The sequence below is a fragment of the Dama dama genome, chromosome 23 (genome assembly GCF_033118175.1).
Source record: "Dama dama isolate Ldn47 chromosome 23, ASM3311817v1, whole genome shotgun sequence".
In the NCBI taxonomy this organism is placed as follows: domain Eukaryota; kingdom Metazoa; phylum Chordata; class Mammalia; order Artiodactyla; family Cervidae; genus Dama; species Dama dama.
The window spans coordinates 11708777-11736728 of record NC_083703.1 but is presented as its reverse complement, the minus strand read 5'-3'; the positions used below and the strand labels follow the sequence as shown (position 1 = coordinate 11736728).

Here is a 27952-nt window from a genome sequence, read left to right as displayed (position 1 = left end):
AATTTACATCAAGAATGTTTCTTCACTGGGAGGTGTGATGGAAATTGAACTGTCCCTAGAGCTTCTGTTCACTGAAAGGACAACACTAGTTCTGTTTACTGTAGTGGCTGGAATGCCCGGAGAGGTCTATCTGCTAGTACTGGGGAGGAGGCGAGGAGGTTGTCAGGTTCTTCCCTTCTTGCTTCTGCCCTGGTTAGTCCGGAGCTCTTCACCATCTGTCCTGTCTTGACCGCGGGTACTATAACATGGATTGTTTCGGGGCGGGGGGCCAGGGAGCGAGGTTTTTGCATTCCTACTTCGGTTTTTATAATGTATTAGTAATACTGGAGAAGGAAATGGCAGCCCACTCCAGTATTCTTGCCTGGAGAATCCCAGGGACGGCGGAGCCTGGTGGGCTGCAGTCTGTGGGGTCGCACAGAGTCGGACACGACTGAAGCGACTTAGCAGCAGTAATAGGTGCCAACATGACATCAACTTTCTGACGGTTGGTACAGATGTTGTGAACACGCGTTAAATTATTTATGATGACTGTCTTTTGGAATCCAACCTTCATATGCAAGCAACATTCCCTTACAAGCTTCTGATGTCTCTGGCCGTTTGAAGCATTCCTTTGAGGTTCAGGAGCTGCTTTTGCCAGGCGGCGAGTGTGCCCATAGGACTGACGCGAGACAGGGTCAGCCTTGGGCTCAAAGCGGTAGTTCGCCCCTCGCCGCCCCCCACCTGCGCTCCTGTTTCCTGAGCTTGACTTACTGTCCTGGGTCCAGTACTTGCTTTCCGGGGGGCCAGGCAGACAATAAACGCACATAATTTTGGGAGACTGGAGTGCTCTGGAAACAGCAAGCCGGGTGGAATGGCGGGGTGTGCCTGGGGTCAGGGAGAGGAGGGGTGCGGTTCTTCCCGTCGGAGGTGAGCTCTCTGTGAGCGAGGGCCTCGTCCGCCTGACTAGCCGGGCCTTCGGTCTTCAGAGAGCAGGCAGCCGGCGGGTACGGGCTGGCTGACAGGAAGGGGCAAGCTCAGATGTAGGGGGAGAGTTTCTCCGCAGAGGGAACAGCGTGTGCCGAGGCCCCGCTGGGCATGAGGAGGCCCCTGTGGCTGGAGGCTGGGGGTCCCGTGGAGGGTGGGGCGGGCGGAGTGAGGCGGTGGGCCGGGCCCCAGGAGGCGAGCGGCGGGCGCCATTTTGTGCTAAACGCACGAGACGCCATTGAAGGGCTTTGTGTGCGAACCCTTGGCGTTGTGGGAAGAAGACCGTGGCCGTCGTGTGGAGGACGGAGTGCAGGCTGGCAAGAGACGAAGCAGAAGGACCCCCCGGGGGCGGTCAGAGACTACGCAGGCGGTGGGGGTGGCAGCGGCCGTGGAGACCTATGGTCCCGGACGAGTCCGGCCGCCGTGTGGGTAGAGCTGGTGGATCTGCTGAGGGTTCGCAGGGGGCTTAGAGGCACAGGGAGGGTCAGGGTGACGTCGAGGTCGCCCCACTTGATCCTTCCTTTCCTTCTTCAGCCGCTGGATTGCTAAGTCTTTCTTCTCCCCAGAACCATCTCTCTCCTTCATCCTCATTGGGACAAGGGTGGTTTCCAGCCCTCCCTGGCCTGTCTGGGTCTGTGGTACCTGCCTGACGCTTTCAGTGCAGGTATTTCCAGTCAGTCCTGGATTCTCACAGGCTCTTCCTTCCCTTCCCTGTGTTTGTAATTAAAATCTTAGGAGTCCAGGAGCATCAGTAGAGCTCTCACAGGGAGGTTACACGTTACCAGGAAGCCTTGCAGGGACGTGGATGTGCCTCTAGGCAGCAAAGGTTGTTTTTCTTCACCTCATTGTGCTCTCTGGGAACACAGTGAGAATAAAAAGTTATTTCCTGGAGGAAAGTGGAGATCTTTACTCCTTTTTATCCCTGCCGGGCCAGGTTATGTGAACAAAGGGTGCAGGAAGGTGGGATGGTGTTGCAGGCAGTTGACAGGTACAAGCTTCATCGACTTTGGCTATCTTGGCAGCTATTTCCTTCCTCAGTTACATGGACAGGATTCTTCTTTGTGCACAAGGATATACAAGAAACTGAAGCTTCTGGGTGAATGCCAGTTTGTATACTTTCAGGATTTCAGAGCTAATTGGTTTGTGTTGACTGTGGCTATTTACCGTTTGTATATTATAAAAGAAACATGCAAATTACTTGACAACATTTGCTAGTCAAATTGGTGAGCTATTTTTTTTTAATAAGTCAGCAATATCTACTTGATGAGCTGTCTGGAAAGTATTACTGGGAAGTGTCAGGACTTTTTTTCCCTAGCAATAAAAATCTTTTTTTGATATTTATCAGATTTTTGCAACTCTTGCAAACTCTCCAGTTTCCTTATTTCTCATTAAGAGGAGCATATAAAACAGTTGGAAGAGTCTTAAGGTTAGTCAGTCAAATTGTCACATAGAGTCTATGAGGCTGTTCCTTCCTTCCTAATTTCACTTCCCTTTTCCCTCTTCCTAGTCAGGTTTGTGTTCTATGTGTCAACCAGTCCCTGTTTTCAGAGTTCTCAGTGGCTCCTGGTTTTTGTGGGGTGGCCTCACAGCAGAGAGTGCACTTAACTTCTGCAAAGCTGACTACAGCTCCGCCTGACCACCCTGACCTGCTTGTGTGTGATGCATGGCCAGGAGTGGACACAAACACTGGTCACACAAACCTACATGGTTTCAGGCACAGCTGGTTAAAATTCAACAAATACTTCAGTTGCTTTTCCTTTTGTTAAGTTCAAATGAAATCACATACAGGTGTGTTTTTTTTAATTAAAAGCATCTATGCTAGAAGATAATTTTATTTTTAATAAGAGTCTTCCCATCCGCCTGACTCCCTCCCTCCTCCTCATACGCAAGCCAGCCAGGTTCTCTAAGCCCCCATCATGGCGCCCCCTCCTCTTCTGCTGTTATAGTCAGGTTTGCGGAAGTTAAGTGCACAGTCTGCTGTGAGGCAGTTCCACACAATTCTAGTTAGTGAAACGCGTGATTCTTCATAAACAGAATTTTCACCAGAAAAAAAGCCTGGCTTTTAATTCTTGGCTAGCAACAACAACAACAAACATGTAAAACCAACTACTTACAGTGCCAAATAATCAGCAGTGACTGAGTGACTGCTGGGTGCCTGGTGAGCCCTGCTCACCCACCTACTCGGTGTGTGGAAACAGTTTCTGTCCCTCTGGAACTCTGAGTTCAGGTGGAGCAGACACCTTGCCAGAGCTTTCCCAGTCTTTCCCAGGCAAGACCTAGCTCTCAGGAAGGCTTCTCAAGAGGGAGAAACAAGCTTTCTTATTGACAAGCTTTTGTCTTGATTTTCACCTACTTTTTCGGGAAGGCTGTTGTGTTTTGGCAGGCACAGGGCTAGATATTAAGGATGTGGTTGTGATGAAAACAGGGAGAATTCCTGCTGAGTCTAACGAAGGAGTGTGGAGTCACATGGGACATGCCAGTGAGCCAGGCCCTGTGGCTTCTCACTGTAACCCTGGCAGCTGTGCCTGCTCCTCACCTGAATCCCTCGTCATGCCAGAGGAGGCACTGCTGGGGCCAGGTTTTTTTTTTTTTGAAGATTTTAAAAAAATTTTATTATAGATGTGGGCCGTTTTAAAAGCCTTTATGAATTTGTTACGGCATTGCTTCTGTTTTCTGTTTTGGTTTTCTGGCCTCAAGGCATGTGGGATCTTAGATCCCTGACTAGGGATCAAACCCAGGCCCACTGCCTTGGAAGTGTGGCTCCTTAATCACTGGGCCACCAGGGAAGTCCCTGACACAGGTGTTAGATTCAGGGTTGAAGAAAATCATTTTGAACATATTTTTGGAAATGTGATGAGCATCATGTTTAAGTGGACTCTATCTTCTTATACTTTTTGTCAGGCTATAATTTCCTTTTTATTCAAACACTGGTTGTCAGAAGCTTTGTTTCAATACAGAATATGTGCATCCATACATCTTTGACCACATTCTGTCTTTGGAACCCCGTGTGCCTGGTGTTGGGAAAGGGATTGCCAGCTCTGCTCTGTTAAATATTCCATCTTATCTGAAAGAGGTGTTTCATCAATTATGTATAACAGTAGATGCCACTCAATAAATATTTTATACGTGATAGATATTTTTGTCTGAAATTACTTTTTCACTCAAGCAATAATTTAAACCCTCGTTTTTAGTTTTATGAGGTGACACTTTTATAATATCATATAGTGACTGCAGCTTGAATGTCATAGAGCTTTAGGGCAGTGTTAATCATAAATTCATCTGCCCCCACCTCCGATCCTCAGAGACTTTCTGTTAATTCAGGTTTTATCCCTTCTATGTGTGGAAGAAAATGTGTGTGTGTGAGAGGGAGAGAGAATGTGCGTGTATGTGTGTGTGCGCGCACGTGCTGGGGATGAGACAAGTAATGCTTTTGACCTAACGCCTCTGAAGTTACAAATTTAAAATGATTTTTAAAATCTATGTATGAGACTTATTTTAAGGAGGGAAAAAGAACATGTTTTCCAGTGGGTTAAAAAACAATGTTAAACTATGCCGGGATGTATCCTAAACAGTCTCTCTAGTTTGAGTGAGTGGAAGCTGTGAGAGTTTAAAACACCCCCCCCTACCACTCTCCTTTTTGGGTTATTGTGTACTTTGATGGAGAAGGGTAATACTGTGTGTCTGGACCTCGGAGAACAGTCTCTCCTCTCCTTTTCACAAGAGCCTGGCGACTGGGCACAGTCCATGGCCGGGAGCCGCCTGCCCTGAGTGCAGTGTTGTCACAGTTCACAGCTACCAGGCCTGCCAGGGAGGACCTTGTTTTATGAAATGAGGCTGTATGATTAAATTCTCCACTGCAATATATATCTTTAAAAAAAAAAAACCCACAAACTTTCCACTTTATGGCAAGAGAAAAAGCATGAATTCTGCCGGAGAAGCAGGAGTTGGGGTCGGTATATTGAGGGTTCATTTCAGTCAGGATTTGCCAAGGGCCTTGGTGTGGTGAATAGGGAAGATGAAGTCCCGGCCTCTCAGCCTGATGTTCTGGGCCTGGTGAGGGAGCTCGGCTGATAAGAGGAGTAATTGAAGAACAATGATACGCTTCATTTCCTTTTCTTGAATCTAAGTTATGCATTGGTCATTTCCTCTGTGTATCTATTTAATGGTTGTTAAATTAAATTGCTTTCTCTCAAGTGGTGATTTTTATGTTTTTGTTTTTTTTTAACCATCTATCTTTTCCACTCCGCTCCGTCACCCTCTGGCCTGACTCCAGCTCTGCACGCGTGTGGTGGAGGCTCTGATGCAATATTTAAATGACACAGGATGCAGTTATTTGATCCAGGGATTTGAGGAGTGCCAGCTCTGTTCTGGCTGTGCTGGGCTTCGGAGTCCAGAACTGCAGTGTGCTCAGCATGTCCGGCCGCATGAGGGGGTGAGGGAGGTGTTCACTCAGAGCACCCCTGCCCCAGGGCCCCCATCAGCAGCACGGGACTGGCTCCTCCACGGCTCCCATCGGCCTGTGGTCACTGAGCCTGGTGTTGTGCTCTGGGATGGGGCGCAGTCTCATTAGCCCAGCCCGGCCTGCAGGCTGGTATTTCCACCTCATTCTGCTGGAGTTTGTCCACTTTCCGCCTGTGCCCTGAAACCTGGGTTTCCAGTCTGCTGTCTCAGGGCAGATGGGCCTGAGGGCCTCCCAGTCTCATCCCTGAGACCCTCCTGCCTGCCTTTCTCCTAGTGTCTGCCCACTCATTCGCTCATTTGACAGATCCTCACTGAGGAGCATCTCTGTATCGGACATGAAATTAGGCGTTGGGTTACATTCTAGTTGAGAGACAAGGGATAAGCTCTTATATAACGTGCAGAGAGTGGTAACTGCTAAGAGAGAAACAACTCGGGGTAGGAGATTAGGGACTGCTGTCTTGAATGGGGTGGTGGGGAAGGAGGCTTTGGAGCAGAGCCCTGAGGAAGTGAGGGCCACGTTTTGTGTGCATTGAAGGCAAGTCTCTCCTGCTTCAGTCTCTCTTGAGGCAGATTTCGTTCCCCAGGGGACATTTCTCGGTGTCTGGGGACATCTCACAGCCTTGGGGGAGGGATATGTCTCACTGGCACCTGGAGGGTAGAGACCAGGGACACTCCTAAGGCTCCTACAGTGGACAGAGCGGCCCTGCATGCGGAGAACCATCTGGTTCAAAATGTTGGTGCTGCCAAGATTGGAAAACCTAGTCGGGAAAGGGAAAGAGTAAATAAGAACAGAGGGAACAGTGGCCACAAAAGTAAAAGGAACCCCCTTAGGAACCCCTGAGGTGGGAGCAGGTTTGGAGAGCAGCAGGGAGCTGGGGTTCCCGGGCAGGAGGGTGCTGGGGGCAAGTGGCAGGAGGTCAGGGAGATGTGAGGTCACACGGAGTTTCGTAGAACCTTGCAAAGATTTTGGCTTTGGCAGAGCAAAGGAGGCTGCATAATTGACCCCGGCAGAGGAGTGGCCTGCCCTAACATCCCTCTGGCTGCAGAGGAGAGCGTGGACCCTGGGTTGGGCACGGGCTGGAGCAACCAGAAATACCGCGGCCATCTTGCTGGAGGTGCTGGTGCTTGGGGCCTGGGAGCAGTGTGGTGCTGTGGTTTGTTGTTGGATTGGGCGCATATTTTGAAGCTAGAGTCAATACTGAGTGTTGAAGGGTTTAGAGAAAGGCATGTGCAAAGGATAGCTTTTTTTTTTTTTTAAACTTTTTGTTTTGTATTAGGGTATAGCTAATTAACAATGTTGTGTTAGTTTCACATGAACAACAAAGGAACTCAGCCATACATACACATGTATCCCTCAAACTCCCCTCCCATCCAGGCTGCCACATAACACTGAGCACTGTTCCATGTGCTATACAGTAGGTCCTTGTCAGTTATCCATTTTAATATAGCAGTGTGTAGTGTATGTGTAGTGTTAGTTACTCCCTAACTATCCCTTCTCCCTATCCTTCTCCCTGGCAGCCGTAAGCTTGTTCTCTAAGTCTGTGAATCTTTGTTTTATAAATAAGTTCATTTGTATCTTCTCTTTTTAGATTCTGCATGTAAGGGATGTCATATGATATTGCTCCTTCTCTGTCTGGCTCATTTTACCTAATATAATATTTTCTAGATCCATCCATTGGAGAAGGAAATGGCAACCCACTCCAGTACTCTTGCCTGGAGAATCCCATGGACGGAGGAGCCTGGTAGGCTGCAGTCCATGGGGTCACGAAGAGTCAGACACGACTGAGCGACTTCACTTTCACTTTTCACTCTGATGCATTGGAGCAGAAAATGGCAACCCACTCCAGTGTTCTTGCCTGGAGAATCCCAGGGACGGGGGAGCCTGGTGGGCTGCTATCTGTCAGGTCACACAGGGTAGGACATGACTGAAGTGACTTAGCAGCAGCAGCAGCAGATCCATCCATGTTGCTGCAAATGGCATGATTTCATTCTTCTTAATGACTGACTAATAGTCCATGATATATGTATCACATCTCCATAATCCATTCCTCTGTCAATGGACGTTCAGTTGCTTCCACGTCTTGGCTGTTGTAAACAGTAGGACAGCCTAGTTTTTGGCCCAAGCAACTGTAAGAAAGATTGGCATTTATTGAGAAGGGCTAGTGCGCAGGTGTGGCAGGCAGTGGGAATCAAGGATTGATCTTTCGAGGTGTTAAGTTTGAGCTGCCTACTTGGCGTTGCGACAGGTATATCAAGGCAGGGAGGTTTGTACACATGAGGGGGGAGTTTTAAGGGAGAGGTCTGCCTTCCCCTTAACTTAAGGTTTGAGCGTCATTAGCATGCAGTTGAGCTCTCTGTGTGTGTAGGTTCTACATCCATGGATTCAACCAACCGCTCATCAAAAATGTTTGGGGGAAAAAAATTTCAGATAGTTCCCCAAGGTAAAACTTGAATTTGCCTTGCTCCAGCAAATATTTGCATAGCATTTTCATTATGTTTGCAATGACTTGCGTAGCATTTACATTGTATTAGGTGTTATAAGGAATCTAAAGATGACTTAAAGTATAAGCGAGGATGTGTGTAGAATATATGCAAATCATGTGTTTTTACATAAGGGATATGAACATCCTTGGATCTTGGCATCCGAGGAGGTCCTGGAACCAGCCCCCTCTAGGGGGGGATTGTGTAGATTGCTAGTAAATTGCTACAGGGATGACTGTGTAGATTGCTAGTAAATTCAGGAGACAGTTGAGTCCCTGGGAGCAAAGAGTCAGGGAGGACCTGGAGGACCACAAGTAGGGAACTCTTTGGAGGTGATTCCCTGTGAAGGGGCACAGAGAAGTTGGCGGTAGCTGGGGGGCGGTGCAGGGCCGAGGGAAGTGGTGGCGGTGGTTGGTGGGAGCCCTTAGCAGGTGGGAATGGTCAGTGGGTAGAAGGTGGTGCAGGGCTCCGAGGGTTAGCCACCTCTGGTCCATGGGAGTTAATGCACAGGAAGGGGTTGCTGTCATAGACATGCGGAGTTTGACCCTAGTCACCGGCAAGAAGAACCAGTGAATCAGGAGACATCTAGGTATTAAGTGAAATAAAGGTTCTGAAGTGGGAGAAAGATTACCTTGTAGTCGACTGGTCTTTGGACCCCTTCCTCAGGAAGGCAAGATTTGAGCTTAGCTTCGTGTGAGTGTGTGTATGTGCATTTATACATATGTATATAAATCTTTATCTGACAATAAATGTAATTCATTTTATATTGAGCTTTTTATATGTTCCAAGCTCACTTTGCCACCATATGCCAGGATTTCAGCATGAAGTTTATGATCCTTTTTTCTTGCAGTTTTTTTCATGAGCAGTAAAAACATGGCTCATTTTTAACACTTCCATGCTCATGCTCGTGCCGTCAGTCTGACTTTTTGCAACTCCATGGACTGTAGCCTGCCAGGCTCCTCTGTCCATGGGATTTCCCAGGCAAGAATACCAGAGTGAAAAAAAAAAAATACTGGAATGGGTTGCCGTCGCTTCCTCTACGGGATCGTCCCCACCCAGGGATCGAACCCCTGTCTCCTTCGGCTGTTATACTGCAGGTGGATTCTTTCTCCACTGACCCAGTGGAGAAACCTGTGTAAAGTCTAGTGAGCACCTAACAGGAAGTTCTCTTTTCCCAAAGTAACCTCTTCCTTTTCTTTCCCTCCTAATTCCAGGAACAGACTCTGGCCCTAAGGAAGGAAGGGATTGGGGTTGTTTTGGACTCCGAGCTGCCCCATCTGATCGGCATCTATGACGACCTCCTGAGCACTGGCATGATCCTGTATCACTTGAAGGTAGAAACTGCTTGCCTGGAACCTTTTCAGTTTGGTTTCTGCTTTCCCTTGGACACTGGCAAGGTGTAATGTAATACTCCGTGTCCGTGAACACTCTGTGACAGTAAAGAATGCACAACAAATCCTCAAGCTCTTTGGGGATTTTCACTGGTTCATTGGGATTCTCTGGTATTAGGAATTCCTGTTTTATGTCATCCTACAGCTAAATGAAGATCCATTCCCTTTGCCTTCTAATTTGTAGAACCAATAAGAGGGAGGTAAGGAACAAAAAGACAGACTTAGGAAGAAAGGCTACCAGCACCTAAACTGCGATTGCTTGTATGTACAGTTTTCTGGTCCCTCAGGTTAGTTATGAAGTTGTGTCTGAAAGTCACTCACTCATGCCTGACTCTTTGCGACCCCTTGGACTGTAGCCCACCAGGCTCCTCTGTCCATGGGATCTTTCAGGCAAGAATACTGAAGTGGGTAGCCATTTCCTTCTCTAGTGGATCTTCCTGACCCAGGGGTTGAACCAGGGCCCCCTGCGTTGCAGGTAGATTCTTGAACCACCAGGTCCCGCCTGCATTATTGGGCCTGCTCCCAAACAGAGTAGCCCTTTCACAACATAAGAATTTCCTCATCTGCATCAGTGGTGGGCTCTGTAACCTTGACTTCAGTATCTTTTCTCTGATCCATGACTTAGAATGGAAAGAGTATCATACTGTGTTTTGCGGGCTCCCCTAAACCATATCTTTAGACACAAAGAAACCCCTGGCCGCTGGAGGAGAGATTTGTTGGAAAGGATTGGGAATAGCTGTGGAATTGCAGTCACAGGCAGGTTACTGATGCCGAAACAGGAGGCCAGCCTTGCTGAGCCCCGAGCCTCAGGAGTCCTGTGTCCCTTTCTGGACACCACGCACTGTGCTTACAGAGCCTCAGGGGACTCTGCCTGGGCCAGAGCTCGCCCACCTGTCAGCAGGTTTCTGGGGCTTCCATGAAAGATGGAGAGGAGACCGTTCTTCATGTTCTTACTAATAAATTTTGCTTGGCTTTTCTCCCTAGGAAGGTCAGACACATGTCGGCAGAGAAGATGCTTCGACAGAACAAGATATTGGTGAGAATCTTTATCAGCTTCCTCTCCCCAGTGGTTTTTAAGAAATCATTCATTGAACTTGCTTTTGAACAACTGACTTTGAAGTAATTATAAAAAAGGAAACGTTTCAAATACAACATTGATCAGAATGTGTCTTTCCATAATTTTGAACTCGGCTCAAATGACCAACACTGAATGCTTAGTTTAGTGACTAGAATGGAGCTGCGAATCCTCTCCCCACACCCCACGTGCCTTCTGTCCTCAGCCACGTCTTTCAGGCGGGCTGTTCTTTAAACCACTCACCCCTGGTCGCAGTGGAGACATCCTAATAGGTACAGATAAAAGATATACGATCCTTTGATGGGAAATCCTTCACACTTGGCACGTACCTGCACATAGGCGAGGACAGAAGATACACACATGCCCAGCATTCACACACGCAGAGCAGCATCTCCTGGCTTTTCCCACAGTCTCTGTGCGGTACTCGGCTAACCAGCGCTGTAACCCCTGAGCCCGGTGAGGTCTTGCCAGGCTTTATAGAGTAAATCAGAGCGTGCATGTGGTGATGGTGGAGTGTGTGTCTGTTTGTGTGGTGGAGCAGGCAAGGTGGGGATTGGCGGGGGAAGAATTGTATCTTTTCAGCTGGCTTTCAGAAATGCTGGCAATGAACTTGCTTTCTTGCCCAGTGTAAGCTGTTACTCAAGTCTACGTGTATTTACTGTTTATCGTGAACTTGGGAGAGCTGGAAACCAATTCCTGGAAGTCTCTGGGTGAAACTAGCCAGCAGGCCTCCTCTTCTCATCGTTAAGTTATGTGCTGACCTTCGGGTTTGTTGTTCGTGATGCTAAGTGCCCAGCACAGGTGTTTTCTGTAAACAGAAAAGTTCTGTTCACAGTGTAGGTCTGGGGAGCATAGTGGAAGCAGTTTGGTTTGTGCTTCTGAGCAGCTGGCCAGGAACTGTGCCTGAAGTTGCGTAGGTTTGTGTGACGGGTGTTCGTGTCTTTGCCTGGCCATGTGTCACCAGGAGGGTGGTTGGGTGGGAGCAGGTAGCCCTTGGCAGCCACATGCTCTGAGAGCTCTGTGGAGGTCAAGTTCACCTCAGGACTTCTGGAGACTTCTTGGGCCTCCCAAGATCCACGCCCTCCCACGTTCATCTTTCACCTTTGGTTTGTGCTCCAGGAATGCAGCGTCAGTAAGAGTGAGGTCACAGTAAGTCCTGGAACCACGGGGCCATCTGCCCCTTCCATTTTACTGGGACCTTCGGGTAACTGGAGGAGGAAGTTCATTCAGACTCACGCAAAGCGTCTCAGTGGTAATCAGCTAAGTCACGTTACTCAGCTGTTTTTTTCCTGAAGATGAAGTCCTTTGTTTCCGGTGATATCCAGCCCCACTGAGTGACATGTAAGAGCTGATTCTGTCAGTTGACACTGTGAACTCGTGAAGTTCAGTTTTCTCACTAAACATAAGTGTTCCCCTCACAGTTCAAATTGAGAAAATAAATGAAGGTTGGGAATCATTGCGCCAGGTACCAAAGGACATATTTTCTTCCTCTGTTTTCCCTTCTCAGTTCTTCACGGCCTCGACTTGGAGAGTGAGCACTGCATCTTTGAGAATGTTGGGGGTACGGTCACTCTGATCCCCCTGAGTGGGTCCCAGTGCTCTGTGAACGGCGTTCAGATCACGGAGGCCACACACCTCAATCAAGGTATTGGCTTTTGGTTCTCAGTTCTTCGTACATGTCTTTTCTTAAAAACAAGTTGGCTAGGTAATGGGGAACGTGTGCATCCTGGGACTAATTATTTTGTTTAGGTATAAAAAGGATGAAGACTGTTAGCTTCATTAGGCTCTTTTCTGTTTTGCTGGAGTATTTCTTTATAAAATGCCCATCGTCTTGTTGAGTTAAACGTCTGTGTTGTGGCTTAAAAGTTACTGCTACTATGGAACTGTGACTTTAAAGGAATTATATTAAGTTAAAAAAGTGCCCTTCAGGTGCAAGACCTTAACACAATGGCTTCTTTTAATAATTTTATTACCTTATTTATATTCTTTTTATGACCAATTATAACTATAGCACACAGGATCTTGTATCAAATCTTTTTTTACTTTGAAGTGATTTCTGTGTTACAGAAAGTTTGCAAGGATATTTGAGTTACTTGCTCAGGGTCCCTGAGTACTTCAGTGTGTTTCCTCCAAGCAGGAGGAATTATGCAGCCATCCAAACTGAGGAAGTAACAGGTGCATTCCCACCACCTGATTTCAGACACCCTTTGAGCTTGGCCGTTTGTCCCAACAGTGTCCGTTATTCAGCTGCCACGTCTCTCTAGTCTCCTTCAGTCTGGACATGTTCCTTGGTCTTTCCTTGACTTTTATGACTTTGGCAGTTTTGAAAACTGCCAAACGGTAGAGAAATGATGCTGCATTTTTCTCACGTCTTGTTACCTGATTGCTTACTTCACAGTAAAGTTAATCTACCACCGCGCCCCCCCCCCCCCCCCCCCGCTTTCTAGTTAATAAGGATATTAGGAAGGTATTTCAGAATCATAAATACTCTGTTCTTGCTCCTACTTTTCACCCTCTGGTTTGAGAATCAGTTGGGTTTTTTTGAGGAGGGGAGGTGGTCTGATTTAATTGTTATTCCGATGGTTGCTATGTGGCGATTTTCTTCTTTCTACACTTATCAGTTGGCTTTTTACTGTGAGAAAGAGCTTTCCTTTATTGCTATTTATTTGTTCATTTATTTAAATCAGCGAGGTTACACGTGTTGCTATTTTATTGGTAAGTTTGGTCATTGTCTATTATTGCTTATTTTGATGCCCAGATTGTCCTGGATTTGGCCAGTGGGAATTCTTTCAAGTTGTTTTTTGTGTTCTTTTGGTTTGTCCCTATTGTCTGTGATTACTTCCTTACTTTCTGACAAATGAGGTATTCCAGGCTCATCTTCTACTTTTCTGGAATCAGCCAGTTCTGCTCCCTTTTAGTGGAGAGTGGGATTTAGAAGCCAAGATCTGGGCAGTAGATGTGCTCATTGCTCATTGAAGTGTTGCTGCTCACGTCAGAGTTAGGGAAAATGAGTCTGTGTGTATAACATATACAACTATACTTCTGTATTTGTTTGTATTGATATATTGAAATATCTGTATTTCAGTATCTGTATTTCTAACCAGGAGTTCATACCAATGCCTCTAATTCCAACCCAGTACCTTAGAGTTCTTTCTAGTTTTCTCCTTCTTCTTACTTGTAGCCGCTTTTCTGACAGTGATGAACTGGACTCCCGTTATGTAAGCAGTATCCTATCGCTTCTGCCCTCCCCTCATTCTAGGACCCTCCTCTTCTTGCTCAGGCTGTGATGCCCCACGCTGAGCATTACACTTCTGCGCCCCACCACTGCCCCCACCCTTCCAGTGCAGACACCTTCCTCACCTTGCGCCGAAGCTGCCTTCCTTTCCCAGTCTGATGCTTGCTTTGTCCAGCCCTGTCTAATGGCTTTTGTGCTGAACTTTGCAAGAAGGAAAGGAAGAGAGATGTCGACATTATATCTTAAGCTCTTTTTAGTATATTATACATAGTTTTTATAGTTTTAGTTTTTCATGCTTACATACTATAATGTTGTATCTGTGATACAGGAATTGTACAGATGGGGTCTGGAAAGCGTGTAGTTTATTGGTGTTAGTGAAATTATACAAGAAATCAGTTGCAAGGTGTTATCTTAGAAACAGAGTACATGGAGCATGGACAAAGGTGATCATGCTTTCTTAGGAAGTACAGAGTCCATCGGAGACATTCTAAGACCAGATGATGGAGCACCTGCCCACGAACCATCTCCAAATTGTCCACCCATTCATCTAGCCATTGATGTCTTCGTCACTTTTCACTGTCAGTATTTTTCGGTTTCAAGGTTAGTTGAGCTTGGGAGATAGCTGGTGCCCTGGAACTGGCCAGGAGGGCCCAAGGTCAGCAGTAGTAGGTGACCAAACAAAGGACGCAGTGAGAGCCTGGTGATCATCACCAAAGCAGCATTCCCTGCTTTTTTGCAGCCAGGGCAAGGGCCCTGGCAATAAGGGCAGTAGTGCTTGCCAGGCAGTGCTGTTAATCATGGTGAGAAGCTGTCTCTGCCCTGGGCCCAGAAAGTCACGATAATTGGCTGGCAGACAAGACATCACCATGGAAGGCTCTTCAGTGGCAGCCCCTATCTGGGAACACACAGGCCCTTGTGTGAACAACAGGGGTAACTGGAGGGCACACAGTTGACAGATGACACTGCAAATAAATTCTGTAACTAGATCTGGACCACAGCCAGACCACCTGTCTGTCCTCTGTCAGGACCTCAGGTGAGGGTCCTGCTGCTGTTGCTTCAGGCAGCGGGGGTGGTGCAGGGGTCATGATGCGAGGCAAAGGATGTGTCTCCTTGTGCAGCAGAGACCTCTGTGCTGGCTGCGTCTCCCTCAGTTAGGTCAGAGGGAGGTGCCCTTGTGATGCTGACTGTGTTTACTGTTACAGAATTTTATGAGCAACTTGTACTGGTTTTCAGTATCATTGTTAATGCATGAGTACACCTCTGGAATCATTTTGAAATATTTCATGCTTCTGAGGTTCACTGGTACATAAAGTATAGATCTAATTTAATTTTTCCCCACATTGGTGTACCATTAGCATAAACCTTCCCACCACCTCCCTTTTGAAGAAACTTAGGTTACCTAGAAAAAAAAGTCATGTCTATTTCTTGGCTTTTTACTTTGTTCCAGGACTCTTGTATTTCTACTTTTGTGCCTATATCACACAGTTTTAATGCTTGTTGTGTTATGTTGTTGTTGTTACCCAGTTGCTAAGTTGTGTCCAATTCTTTGTGACCCCGTGGACTGCAGCATGCCAGGCTTCCCTGTCTTCCACTGTCTCTTGGAGTTTGCTCAAATGCGTGTCCATTGAGTTGGTGATGCCATCCAGCCATCTCATCCTCTGTTATCCCCTTCTCCTCCTGCCCCCAGTCTTCCCAGCATCAGGGTCTTTCCAGTGAGTCAGCTCTTCACATCAGGTGGCCAAAGTATTGGAGTTTCAGCTTCATCATCAGTCCTAGAATACTTATAATTTATATATAATATATATTTTATAATATGTTATAATTTCTGTTCTTATCTGGGTAGTTTTTCTGCTATTCATGCCTCTTAATTTTTTTGAAGAAATTTTAGAATTGTTTTGTTGTATTAAAATGTCCTTTGACAAGTTAAGATTCTAATTTCACTCAGTTTACTCACATTTAAAAAAATGTATTTCCATCTTGACACGGGTTTATTCACTATGCCTCTTCTCATATTTGAATTTTCATCTATTTTCTCTGATAAAACTTTGAAGATTTTTAATTTATGTGCTTGTTGAACTGTGTTTATTCATGTATACAAAATTATGAACATAGCTGTATACATTAACTGCTCAAAAACAGAAAGGAAAAAACCTTTCTTATATGTATTCTGTGATCATCTGTTTTGATCATTTTGGGCACAAAGGGCCTTTGAAGATATTAATTTAAAACCGGGTGGAAAAGAGGCCCACGGAATTCTGTGTCTGGCTCCAGGACTTCTTAGAACATTGTTCTTCCAGATGCAGCCTGGTGTGTCTGTGGAATCACTCACAGGGAGTTAGAGAAGGAGTTGTAGTTGAGGTTGGTTTGGGGACATTCTTTAGCATGAGCAGTGCTTTAATACAAATAGCCCACAGATGTCGGTGTCAGCTGCTGGATCTGCCTGGCTCTTTAGTCCGGCCATCAGGCAATCTCCTCCTGTGCGTTGCTTGCTGCAGCCCTGTTTCCCTGGAGCTTCTAGAACTTACACCACCCACAGTCCTGGTTACTGGATGCTGAGAAGGCTGCTGAGTGGATTCTAGAGACCGCCTGCCATGTTATGGCTTAGTCTCTTGTGGATTTTCCTGGAAGCTGACTGTAATATGTAATGATGCTTTTGTGAGAAAACGACCTCCAGAGTTCTAAACTACATACTGAAAAAGGGACTTTTAGAGCATATATTGTTTCATATGTGAACAGCCTAGAATTTAGTATTGGAGTTATCTTCCCGTCATCCTGTAAGAATCACTAGCTTTTTCATTTAGTTCATGGAAATGGCTTATAATTCCATTGTTCTTGTTCAGTCGTTAAGTCATGTCCAGCTCTTTTGACCCCATGGACCAGAGCACGCCAGGCTTCCAAGTGTACTCACATTCTCGCATTGAGTCTGGGATGCTATCTAATAGCGTTATTCCTTCATCATCCCATTGCCATCTGTTTATGTAGTGATGATTATGTCTCTGGTTCTCTTGTGGAATGGAGCATGGAAGGTGAATAATAAATGCATCTCCTGTGCAGTGTTTTCATTAAATGGTTTTTAAATCTTAAAACTTATCAAGTCCGTCTGAAAAAGATGCCTATTTGAGTTAGGAATGGCTAGAACTGAATTTTTGAACTTCATATTGAAGCTATGACTTGTCCTAGGAAATCAGGATTCCTAATTGGCATTCAAGGTTAACTTAAATTGTCAGGATTATCTTCCCCTTCAGGGCACTCTTAATTGTTTTATTACCCTGGTGGCATGGTTTTCAGACCTGATGGGCTGAGTTCCTCTGGAATTCTACTCTGTTGCTCAGCAGCTTTCTCAGTGTGGACGTCAATGAAATTGACAGAAAAATGCTAAACCATTAAAACACAGTGCACTAAATATAAATGCCATGGTAGGTCTTAGGGCAGAGAAAGGTAAGCCAACTTTATGTTTCAGGGCATTACAGAAGAGAGGTAAAATGGTAACTTGAAAAAAAAAAAAACCTACACACTTTGAGACTGTAAGATCCCTTCAAGGGGAAAACGTGTAATTTTCTTCGGAAAATTGAGGGTTAGAATTCTCCATTTAAATTTTCTTGAAAAAAAAAAAAAAATTTTTTTTTGAAGATTACTAAAGTAAGAACTGGAACATGTTTTTTAAACAGAGAAAATATGATATATTGTTTGTGGTTACAAAAACATGTAGCAAAAATAAAAAGATATGAATGAGACACATGCCTACTTCTTCAAAAATGTTGTTGATGTATAGTTGACTTACATATTGTGTTTAATTTCTGCTATTCAGTAGAGTGACTCAGTTATACATATGTATTCTTTTACATATTCTCTTCCATTATGGTTTGTCTCAGGATATTGAATATAGTTCTCTGTGCTATACAGTTGGGCCTTGTTATTTATCCATTCAATATAGGATAGTTTGCATCTGCTAATCCCAAACTCCCACACCATCCCTTCTTTACTCCCTTCTCCCTTGGCAACCACAGGTCTGTTCTTCATGCCGTGAGTCTGTTTCCGTTTCATACATACGTTCATTTGTATACTATTTTAGATTCTACATCTAAGTGATATCATATGGTATTTGTTTTTCTCTAGGTCTATCCATGTTATTGCAAATGGCACTATTTCATTCTTTTTAATGGCTGAGTAACATCCCATTTTATGTATGTACCACATCTCCTATTTATCTGTTCATCTGTTGATGGACATTTAGATTGCTTCCACGTCCTGGTTATTGTAACTGGTGCTGCTGTGAACATTGGGTGCATGTATCCTTTAGAATTGTGGTTTTGTCTGGATATATACCCAGGAGTGCAATTGCTGGATCTTATGGACATGCCTATTTTAGAATAGTGTTAACCTTTGGAGAGAAGTGGGGAGGGGATTAATCAGGCAGGAATTCAGGAGGATGTTCAGCTATAAGATTTCATATTTAAAGGAAAAAAGATCAAACTCCCCAAAAGGTATATGCACTTTATTTAAACCTAGTAATAACAGGGACACAGATTAAAAACAGCAGGGTATTCATACTCCAAAAACTACCTTGGCTTTTACTCATGAAGCCATTTTATAAAAAATTAAAAACTTTTTTTTCATGAAGCTATTTTTAAGTAAAGGTATCAAGAACAGAGACTGCAGATATTAAAGTATAACATGATATAACTCTGCATTTGCCTGGATTTCTGGTTCACTAGCAGCTTCCTATCTTTTTACCAGTCTCTAGTATATTGTTGGGCTCCCCTTGTAACTCAGTTGGTAAAGAATGCGCCTGCAGTGCAGGAGACCCGGGTTTGATCCCTGGGTGGTGAAGATCCACTGGAGAAGGAAATGGCAACCCACTCCAGTACTCCTGCCTGGGGAACCCCATGGACTGTAGCCTGGCAGGCTCTGCTGTCCGTGGGGTCGCAGGAGTCGGACACGACTTGGTGTCTCAGCCAGCACCACCGGTGTGTTGCTGGTGCCTGCACGCTCAGTCACTTGGTCGTGTTCAAATCTCTGTGACTCTATGGACTGCAGCCTGCCAGGCTCCTCTGTCCATGAGATTTCCCAGGCAAGAATGCTGTAGTAGGTTGCCATTTTCTTCTCCAGGGCATCTTCTCAACTCAGGGCTTGAGCACACGTCTCCTACATTGCAGGCAGATTCTGTATTACTGAGCCATGTGAGAAGACCCGGTATATTGCTGATACTTGGTATTTAAATGTCTCTCTCATTAGATATTAATATTCACTTGGAAATGTGCTGGTTAGGCTGTGCCATTAAAAAGCACGTCATGTAGTAATTCCCATTTCCTTATAAAAATCACTTAAGACACTTGTGAATGTCAACTAGTAGGAGGTTTATCTGTGTTTAGCAGATTGTCACCATGGCAGGGGAAATTTTTTTACCTGTATCAGTCAACTGCCTTAACTTCATTCAGATTGCATAAATAGTAGTTCCTCTGCCTTAATTACAGGAATGTTTTAATCTGATAAAGTCATTAGAAAGAAAAGTACTTGCTAATACTCTGAGAAGTAGCTGTGATTACATCTATATTGTATATGTCTAGAGCTCTGCACCTGAAGCTTTTCTACTCTTTCTTGGGTCCTTCTAGGGACAGTGGTAGGATTTGCAGCATTGCATCTAACCTTGCTTTTCAATGGATGTGTTCTGCGAAGTGTAGTTTTCCTCACTCCCATGATTCCATAGAAAGAGGAGGCCTTTGCCAGAGAATAAAGGATGCATTGACTCTGGTGTCTAATCCCTGGGCCTTGAGTTGTTTTTGATAGAGTCTCAGACCTTAGTTGTTTTTTTTTTTTCCCCCCATTTTTTCATATGTTTAATATGAAATGTACAAAAACCAAATGAGGTATCATTAAAAATGTATTTCAACCTTTGTCCTATAGTTGCTAGGAACTATTCTTTCTAATTTTAATTATTTTTTTCTTTTTACCCCAGTATGTATATACTAAAGGTGATAGTTGCTAAACGTGATGAATTTTCCATTCAGCATCAGTGGACTGCGCTGGTCTTGCTGGTTTGTCAGAGCCGTTGCATGCTCACCTCTGCCGTGAGCAGTGCTGCGGCAAGTCCGTCCAGGGACCTCACCCTCCGGTGCACTTGAATGTGTCATGCTTCAGCGCCAGAATGTACTTGTGTGTATTCCAGCTCTGGGAGGGAGCAGGTGGTCTGGAGTGGAGCTCAGGAGCCTTGATAGCATTCTCATCTGTTGAAGGGCTGCTATGAGTTGTTCAGTGACAAATTACAAAAGAATTGTAGTGCAACTAGAAAGGGAGAGGAATTCTTTAGCAGTTTAGCCAAGATGTCTGGAGAACGAAAGAGACCTTCCACACTTCACAAAAAGCCAGCAGATCACAATGTCTCATCTCCCCTTCAACTCCCTTGCACTTGCCCTTAAGCTATCATTAGATCTCTTCCTCTAATTGGAGATCCGCAAAGCTGACACCTGTCGCTTGCACATGTATGATTCCGTCAGTAGAGACTGTTGAGTGTCAGAGACCTAACTATTCTTTAAGACTGTACCCAAAGCCAGCAGTTCTTAGTGTGTCCCCAGATTAGCACGATCAGCATTACCTGGGAGCCTTTCAAAATGCAGTTTCCTAGGCCCCATCCTTGACCCATCCAATCAGAAAATCTGGGGATGGGCCCAGCAATCTAGATTCTTTTGACCCCACAAGTCATGCAGGTGACTCTGATGCACACTCTAGTATGAAGACCAAGGGTAATCACACATTCTTGCCCCAGGCTTTGGCCCAGGAGACAACCGTTTGTCAGTTTCTTTAAACCCTTCTCTTCTCTTGTCTGAATCATTACATTTATTATCTGTGATCTCTCACAACTGAGGTGGAGGGTGCTGCTCCACGTTGGGCAGAACCAGAACTTGTCCTCTAGAGTTCATCAGCTACAGACTGATGAGAAAGGAGAGATTTACCCAAAGCTGAGCTCTGAAATGAATGAATTTGTCATAATGGTCCTTGGTGAAAAGTGACTTAGATATACTTGGGCCAGAGTGTCTAGTGAAGAATTATCTAAAGGCTGGAAAGTGGGTGAGGTGGGGAGCAGAGTAGCAGGAGGCCAAGTCGCCTTGGCGGCTGAGGCTTGGCAGGTTTGTAGCACTCCCAGATCCCAGGCTGGGGGCATGGATTCTCTGCGGAAGGTGCTCACCAGGCAGGGGAATGAGAACGCATTCACAGAGGTGAAGGGCAGCCCAGTTTTTATATATCCCAGAGGAGGCTTGAGGGTGAACCGTAAAGAAAAGGAGTTGATGCAGTTAGGAGACTGTCTGTGTTTAGGGAGACGGGAGAAAGAGGCATTTTGGAAGGAAGGCTAGGATGTGGACAGCTTGGTGGGTGTTGGAAGCAAGAGCTGGATAGTTGAGATTGTTAGTGAGAGAGTAAGCAGTATTGGTGGTAACAGAGAGTATGAGCTACTAGGTATGAATGGAAAGAAAATGACAGTCAACCCTCAGTATGTGGTTTTGCATCCCAGTGAATCCAACCAACAACTGCAGATTAAAACTGTTCAGGGAGAAAGTTCCAGAAAGCAAAACTTGAAATTTTCCATGCTCTGGCAGTTATTTACATATCATTTACATTGTATTTACAACTATTTACATAGTATTTACATTCTGTTAGGTACTCTAAGTAAGCTCGGGTAATTTAAAGTGTACCGGAGGCTGTGTGTAGGTATATGCAGATACTAGGCCCTTCTGCATAAGGGACTTGAGTGTCCTGAAGACGTCTGCCTGTGGCGAGGGGCAGAGGTGACCTGGACTCAAACCCCCATGGATACTGAGGGGCCACTGTGCTGAGAGTTTGACCACTTAGTGTACTATCTTCCATTCAGTGCTGCAGAATCTAATATTTTATTGTCTACTGTATCTCCCCTGAGGCTTTAAGAGGAAAAGATTCATCTCCCACTCACCCAACACCCATGCACATGCAACTAAAAATTGCTTTGGCAGGGGTGGGACTGGTGCATCTTGAAATTTTATAAAGCTCCACACTGAACCTGTGTACACAGTTGGAGCAAATGATCCCTGTCAGTTATTTGGCTAGAAATCTCAATAATGAAGACCGAAAATCAGTTTTCTGTATTCTCCAGAGTCCTAGAATCTAATCTGCAATTTTCACTTCACCAAAAGCGAACAAGGGGCTTCCCTGATAGCTCAGTTGGTAGAGAATCCGCCTGCAATGCAGGAGACCCTGGTTTGATTCCTGGGTCTGGAAGATCAACTGGAGAAGGGATCGGCCACCCACTCCAGTATTCTTGGGCTTCCCTTGTGGCTCAGCTGGTAAAGAATCCGTCTGCGATCCAGGAGACCTGGGTTGGATCCCTGGGTTGGGAAGATCCTCTGGGGAAGGGAAAGGCTACCTACTCCAGTATTCTGGCCTGGAGAATTCCATGGACAGTCCATGAGGTCGCAAAGAGTCCGACATGACTGAGCCATAAAGTAAAAAAAATTAAAAAAAGTGAAAAAGTGGTTTATCTAAAGCAGGAAGTTGTAAATCCACATTTGACTATGAACATTTGGAGAATACAGGGCCTAGGTGGCTTTTTGTAAGGTGTCACATGCATTTCCATCCTTCACAAATGCTAATGGGCTGTCTGCTGACATGCTTTATACCTGCTCTTCTTCATGCCCAGTGCATGTCACTTACCTGAGCCAGCTGTCAGCCCCAAGCCATGTGACCTATAAGAATTTGTTAGTGTTCATGTAAAAATTTCATACCCTCCACCAGCACCATGTCAAATCTTAAGTCTTCCCTATCTTGCTGCCCAAAACCGTTTTTGAGAGAGGGAAACTGTTGTATTTCAGGTGTCTTAAAAGCCTGTGTCACAAGAGTCCAAGACCTAGGACATGTTATGTCAAATGTTCTTAAGTATTGGCACATGTTAGTGGAAATTAGACTCAGTCAGGTCCCCTAATTGGTGCTGTCATCTTAACTTATTTTAGTGTTAAGTATCTTAAAGATCTTTCATATGACTTAAAATTATCACACACAAGGAAAGTTTCTTTTAGCTTGAACTAGGAAATAAGAGCTTCACCTATTCTACCTCACTCAACTTTTCATGTGATATACCATTCCAGAAAATTTTTTCCGGACAAGAGCTTTTCTTTTTTTATCTTTAAACTTTTTCAAGATTTAGTTTTAATTGACGGGTAATTGCTTTGCCATATTGTGTTGGTCTCTGCTGTACAACGCTGTGAGTATTCATACATCCCTTACCCCTTGAGCCTCCCTCCCACCCCCTCATCGCACCCTGCTTTTCTAAGTCTGTTGTGTCGAAAATGAAAACCTGTCCTTCACTGAGCGTGGTTGAGCAGGGCGTTACGTTGTGCATATATTGGGGAGGAAGTTGCTGGGGAGGGGCTTTCTGAACTAGGATTAAATGCAGAATTTGGAGCCCTGAAGCAGAGTTTCAAATGGTACCTGTTTTTCAGCCAGGAAGCTCATATTACATTTGACCATGCCCTTTTGGGAATACAGTTGTCTTATATGTTTTTATTAATGGTAACTCAGAGTGAAATAATTCAAACACCATCGCCTCAGAAATATTTATTTGACACCATTTGATTTCAAACAGTTGATTTATTTGGGCTGTAGCAGAATTAGAAAAATCTCACATGAAATTTGAGGACTGTAATTAATAGTGATATTAATGATTATTATCATGACACTGCTTAGAAATCACTGGAAATGTTTACATGATTAATTTTTTTCAGCGTGCCTGAAATATTAAGATAATCTCCTATGAAGCCTTGTTCAGTGGTTTTATTCACAAGAGACGTCAGTAAAGCTGTTTTTGCTGTTAACAAGTGTCTGTCTACCTTTTATAATGTTGTTCCTGCTCCATCCCCTTTTAAGACTCCCCGGGATTTGTCTGTCCTCAAGTATTTAACAGGATCTCAAGGGATCTCAAAGATGCCATCATATATTTCAAGGAGGTTTAGCTACACTCTAAACATGCAAATTAAGTGCATCACAGAAAGTCCATCTGCTGTGATTAATCGCATTAACCTCAGATCAGGGAGTCAATCATAGTTAGAAAATTTGAGATCTAGAAGGCAGTGTTGAGGGCTTGGTGAGGGCGCTGAGCCCGCGAGGGTTTACTGCGGGCGGAACACAGGCACTGGGTCTCTTACGGAGGCCTTGCACAGCCGGTCACTCTCATCCGTTCCTTCGTTGCCTCTTTCTTTTCAGCTTTTTGCCTTTTGAATATACTCAAAAGTCTCCTTTAAACAAAAATATCCCATGGGATCTGTCATCTCCCTCCTCCAGCTACCACAAACTCTCCTTCTCTTCATATACAGACAACTTCTTTTTCTGTTTTGTTTTATTGAAGTGTAGCTGATTCATGTGTCAAGTATATGGAAGAATACACAAACTTCTTGAATGAGTTGTGCACTCAGAGACCTCGACCATGACTTCCCTGACTTCTGAGGTTTTCCTTCTCCCCTCTGATGGCCCGTCTCTGTTTCTGTAGGGGTCCATCCTCTTCTACTCAGCAACTAAAAGCTGAGTTGCTTTAGGTACTCGGCATTGGGCTCTCTTGGTTCCCACCTTTCTGTCTTCTCCTCAGGTGACTTTACCACAGCTGTGGCTTCCCTTATTAGAGATGACTCAAATATATAGAAAGAGATGTAGCACACTCACACACGCACATATATGCACACATGTATGTACACTTATCTACCTGGTATCTGTAGCGATGCATGTGTTTGTATGTACTTGTGTATATGCACAGATCTTAGAGATATACGTATGTATGTGTGTGTATCTGTCTGTCTATATATTTTGAGGTCTGTATCTCATCTGTATAATTTTTTGGTTATTGTTAGGATTAAAAAGCAATTTTTAATCCTCCAACTTTCTAAATTTCTTAATTTCCATCATTTGAAAGAATGTACTTGACAAAAACCAGGGATTCTTTCAAAAGTATACTTGCCAACATCAGGAAAACATCTTAAAATACTCTATATTTCAGCACAGAGCAGCAGATTATCAAAAATAGGCATGTGTGTGTGTGTATATATATATATGTATATATGAGTAAGTAGGTATGAAAGTGGGTAGGTTGTTAGATGGGCAGATTGAGAGGTCTCCCTGCCTTTCTTCCGGAGCTTCACGCCCTTCTACCTGCAAAAGTCATCGCCAATTCATTATGTCCGAGACCACACTCAGTGTTTCTGCCCCAGCCCGAGTTTGATCCTTTTCCGGTGTTCTCATTCAGTGTGAACAGCTGCTCAGCCAGCTAGTTGCGGGTGAAGCCTCGCCGAGAGCCGCCTTTCTCACCTCCCTGGCCCCTGTCTCTTGCCCAGCACGAGTCCTGGCCGGCTGCAGTCTGTTCACTCCCCTCCTCTGACGCCTCCCTCCCACCCGGTGCTGAGCTGCCAGCATCTTTGACCCAGACGGCTGCAATAGTCACCTGTCTTGTTTACCTACATCTCTTCTTGCTCTCTGGTTCATTTTTCAAACAGTAGAAAGAGTTGGATTGAAACTCAAGTCCAGCCACGTGATGCTGCTGCTGCACAAAGGCCTTCGGGGTCTTCCTGTTGCCTGGACATGAAGTCCATGTGTGCCGAGTGACTCCACGCGCTCTGTCCCTCCCTTGCTCTCAGGCCTCATCTTGGGCAGTACTCTCCCTGGCTTCTGCTTCTCTGTCTCCCATCATCTCGTCGTCTGTTCCTGTCTCTGTTGCATTTGCTCTCCTGCCGCCGGAGCTTGTCTGAGGCACCGCCTCCCTCAGGGCGTCCTTCCGTAACTCTCCTGCGCTCCGCCCGGTTCTCAGGCGCCCCCTGAGCCGGAGGCAGCGCCTCTCTCCTTGATTGCAGCTCTGCGTTTGTTGGTGAAGTTGTTTGCTGCGTGACCTCTCTCCCCTTATTTACAAGCTCCCTAAGGACAAGGCCTGTGTCTAACTCGTTCCTCTTTGCATCCTCACCCCTGGTGCTTGTCACAGTGATGAGCACAGTAAGTGCCCACTCAGTATTTGTTGAGTGAATGGATGCACAGCCAGTAGGTAGGTTTGTTCAGGAAAGGAATGCAGTGGAGGAAAGAGAAGGGACCAGCCTTAACAGAGTCCCTTTTATGTGCCAAGCAGTTTTTACACATTATTTGGATGGAAGCAAGGAATAGTCACGGGTGGTTTTGTTTTCTTTTATAACTCCTCAAAGAGATTTTTATATGTATTTCATGCACATACATGGGTGGCAAGATTATTTTCATTCATTTAATACACCATGAAATATGTCTCTGAAATACTATCCTATTTTTCCATTAACATATTTTAGCAATTTTCAACTTGCATGGCTGGACATTTGATTAACAGGAAAAAAAATTCGATTAGAGATAATTAACACTTCAAATGAGATTGCTTTATTAATCTCTAATGTCACTTTAAGAGCATTAAATACACATATATCCTAGGCATGGCTGTTTGATTTTTGACTTTCTGTGTGGCACACAGTTTTGAGTCCCAGTCATAAAAGGCATGGGAAACACCTTTCTTCATTACGGTCACGGTGCTGTTCCATAATTGGGAAACACATGAATGCAGTTTTATGTGAGGAGGATAAGCAGATTGTTGGGCGGATAATATCCACTGCTGCCCTTCTGAGTCTCTCCAAACTGTGTCCTTCTCCTCTTGGCTCCATTTCTGCTAAATAACAGCAGTCACCAGAACCAGTGCTTTGATTACTCCCTGGGTTCTGATCCAAACCCACTAGGTTTTAACTGTATTGAATTTTGAAGCTCCTTTGAGATTCTGAGACAGTATGTGAAGTAGGCATATGTATATGCCTGTCTGAAGCTCCAGAGTGGCCATGTGAGATATTGATGCTACCTTCAGGGTCCAGGGGGAGCTGGTACCCAATAGAGACTGATGGCTGTGGCCAACCAGAAGTCACGTGCCCTGTCAGGGGGAGGCAACAGGCAGCAACCCAGTGGCAGCACTGACCTCCTGACCCCAGATCTCCTAATTTTTGAAGGGAAGCCAGAAACTCAGACTTTCATGTGAGAACTATGAAGTTTTGAGAGTCCCTTGGACTGCAAGGAGATCCAATCAGTCCATCCTAAAGGAGATCAGTCCTGGGTATTCATTGGAAGGACTGATGTTGAAGCTGAAGCTCCAATACTTTGGCCACCTCATGGGAAGAGTTGACTCATTGGAAAAGACCCTGATGCTGGGAGGGATTGTGGGCAGGAGGAGCAGGGGACGACAGAGGATGAGATGGCTGGATGGCATCACCGACTCGATGGACATGAGTTTGGATGAACTATGGGAGTTGGTGATGGACAGGGATGCCTGGTGTCCCGTGGTTCATGGGGACACGACTGAGCGACTGAACTGAACTGACTGATGGAGTTATAACTGTTGGTTTTTTTTTTTTTTTTAATTTGTATGGGACACACAAAACACATCCAGAACCTGAACTTTTTTCTCTGACCTTTGTGTTGCAAATTCTTTATCCTGGCTGCTATTTCTCCGTGGTCTCTTTCTACCTCATCTGTCCAATATGGGTTCTTGCTGCTATTTCAGATGCCCTGTGTTTTGGCTGGACTTGACTCTCCTTTCTCCAACCTCAGGAGACCCATCTCTTGTCTCAGGCCTAGCCCCTCTCCCCAGTCACCCTCACATGGAGCACCTCTCTTGTCCTCTGCTTGTCCTGTGAGACCCAGCTGAGGCCCTCAGTGCCAGAGTCTGTCTCCCCATTCTGCATCCTGAACTCATCACTTTGATCCTTCATGGTCGAAGACTTCTCATACAAATGTCTTATCTTCACAAATACGTTGCCTTCATTTTCAGGGCAAAGATTGAACGTGGGGGTCTGTGCTGAAGGCTTGGTAGACTCTGAGGTGTGATACATGCTTGCGTGCTAAGTTGCTTCAGTAACATCTGACTCTGGGCAGCCTATGGACTGTAGCCCACCAGACTACTCTGTCCATGGGATTCTCCAGGCAAGAATCCTGGAGTGGGTTGTCATGCCCTGCTTCAGGGGCTCTTCCTGACCCAGGGATCAAACCTGCGTCTCTTATGACTCCTGCATTGATTGGCAAGTGGTTCTTTACCACTTGCGTCACCTGGGAGGAGGGACCAGCTCATATAGTGCATCTTTTAAATGCTTCCAGGGACGGGGAGCTCACTGCTTCCTGTGACATCTGTGCCAGCTTTGGACAGCTCTGACCTTAGAAAGTGCCTTTTTGCTTGTTGGCTTAGTCAAGCTGAAATTTGCCTCCCCACCTAATGATTTTGTTACCCTTGTGCGTTTACATTCCATCCTTTTGCCCCTTGTACAGTTTGGACCCTTGTCAGTCAGAAGGAGCCCT

At 45.2% G+C, this 27952-nt stretch overlaps 1 protein-coding gene across 14 annotated transcripts in view; it reads left to right on the top strand.

Moving 5' to 3' along the window:
* KIF16B (kinesin family member 16B) overlaps positions 1 to 27952 on the top strand; it is a 279760-nt gene that overhangs the window by 127693 nt on the left and 124115 nt on the right. For all 14 annotated transcript variants that reach the window (XR_009689993.1, XR_009689992.1, XM_061125978.1 and 11 more), the window contains exons 13-15: positions 9120 to 9239; positions 10281 to 10332; positions 11879 to 12016. Coding sequence is in view for 12 of the 14 variants with exons in the window: in XM_061125978.1 (XP_060981961.1) it covers positions 9120 to 9239; positions 10281 to 10332; positions 11879 to 12016 (310 nt within the window). In the remaining 2 variants the exon portion in view is untranslated. The remainder of the gene's footprint in view (positions 1 to 9119; positions 9240 to 10280; positions 10333 to 11878; positions 12017 to 27952) is intronic.